Here is a 1911-nt window from a genome sequence, read left to right on the forward strand (position 1 = left end):
AAGCTCTGTCCCCTCTGGTTTTCAGATCTCGGAAGGATCTGTTGTAATCACTCAGTTTTTGTGTTTGGTTCCCCTTCCCAGCTGGTGCGTATTCAAGTACAGATCCAGGATACCCTGATCAGACAGTACTCACATCATCCCTCAGTGAAAAATGTCATTATTCAGTTGGACTCTGAGCTTATGGACATCACCAAGGTAAACTCATTAACAGAAAAAATAAGGATTTGAGGATTATGTGCAAGTAATTTTCAAAGTGAATGGATTTTTTTTTTATAAATGCTAAATTAATGTTTTCTGGTGTAGCTCTATGGGGAGTTTGCTGACCATTTCAAGTTGTCTGAGTGCAAGCTGGCCATCATTCACTGTGCTGGACACTCTGACCCAATCCTGGTGCACTCACTGTGGCAGGAGATCATGGAGAAAGGCAAGTGAAATGTCAACAACTCGCAAAAATGTACCCCTGCCAAACCTTTTCAACAAAGCCCTTCCCATGCCATATCTGATGTTAGTGTTAGTTATGATTGCTTTATCTTGTCTAGAACTTGGAGACACCGTGGCTATGAGTCCAGCAGACAGGATGAGGTCTCTCAGTTTGAAACTGGTATCACTGGGAAAGATTTATGCCGGAACACCAAGATATTTCCCACTGGGTAAGCATTCATTCTAGTGATTATGTTCCGTTTTTCTCTAGTTAGATTTTTCCAGCTAGTTGTTTACTATTTTGTCAACATTAACATAATTAGACTTCCCCTTTGCATCATTTATGTAAGCATGTCTCAGTGGTACAGGCCTGCAGGGTCATGCTGGTGCTCTAGGTGATTGCTTAATTATCATCTCATTACAAGCAGCCTGATCAAACTTGTCTTATCTGTGGAGACAAAGATTAATTCTTTTTATACAGCCTTGGTACTTTCACAAATGCAAGGTCAATTATCTCAGATGCAAAACATTTTTCCACAAGTAAAGAACAAACTGCTGAGTATCCAATGCTAACAAGTGCCAATATGTCCTCTAATTGTAGAGTTCCTAGTAAAGTTTTTAGAGCAGGAGGTGTGTCGACTTAACTGGGACGTGGGCTTCGTCACCTGCACCATGCAGGAGATTGGAGTACAGTTGCCGCGTCTTCTGGAGGTCTATGACCAACTCTTCAAAACTCGGGTACATGTTTTATAAATAAAGTAGATAAAGTAGATAAATAGATAAAGTATTACTTTTTCTTAAAATTATGCATTTAATTATAAATAACATTTGCAGTGTTTGTGGAATGAGGATTAAATGGTCTTTTACTTAATCCACCAATCTGTCTCTGCCTGTAGGATCCCTGTTGGCAGCGGCTGAAGAAACCCCTCCACTTGGTGGAGTGTATCCATGTGCTTCTGTCAGGATACGTAGAGGATCCCAGCAGAGTACCAACCTATGACAGGTAATCACTGGGCACTGTAGGCTTGGCCTTGTGTTTACAGAGACATGTATACGCACACACATATGGTCCCTGGTTAATATCCCTGTAACAGCTAATGCTTTTCCTACCAAAGTGTCCATGAGCAAGAGTTGCTCACTTCATTGTAAGCTGCTCTAGATCAATACCTGAACTGTAGCTAGACAGATATAAAACCTTACTGTATGCTTCACATACCCACAAATGTTTGTCCAAGCTTGATGCTTATTGATTGTGTCATAATAAATACTCTGAGGTCTGAACTTCTCACCACAGGGGGTTATTTAAAGGTTCAAATGTATTAGAGTCTTACGTCTCATTATCTTAAAACAATATTCACATGCCCACATGTACATTGAAAGGTTTATAGGTTGCTGTAATTGTTCCTCCTGTCCATACTGGCTGTAAAGAAATCTCTTCATAGGCAAATTCAATTTAAAGGTCCCGTGACATGGTGCTCTTTGGATGCTTTT

The 1911-nt window shown here is 40.3% G+C and overlaps 1 protein-coding gene across 2 annotated transcripts in view; it reads left to right on the top strand.

The window, feature by feature from the left end:
* Positions 1-1911, top strand: part of nup155 (nucleoporin 155) — a 13911-nt gene that overhangs the window by 11395 nt on the left and 605 nt on the right. For both annotated transcript variants that reach the window (XM_032539625.1, XM_032539626.1), the window contains exons 29-33: positions 82-195; positions 304-424; positions 540-650; positions 1022-1158; positions 1317-1423. In XM_032539625.1, coding sequence (XP_032395516.1) covers positions 82-195; positions 304-424; positions 540-650; positions 1022-1158; positions 1317-1423 — 590 coding nt within the window. The remainder of the gene's footprint in view (positions 1-81; positions 196-303; positions 425-539; positions 651-1021; positions 1159-1316; positions 1424-1911) is intronic.

This window comes from Etheostoma spectabile, chromosome 16, assembly GCF_008692095.1.
Source record: "Etheostoma spectabile isolate EspeVRDwgs_2016 chromosome 16, UIUC_Espe_1.0, whole genome shotgun sequence".
NCBI classification, from domain to species: Eukaryota; Metazoa; Chordata; class Actinopteri; order Perciformes; family Percidae; genus Etheostoma; species Etheostoma spectabile.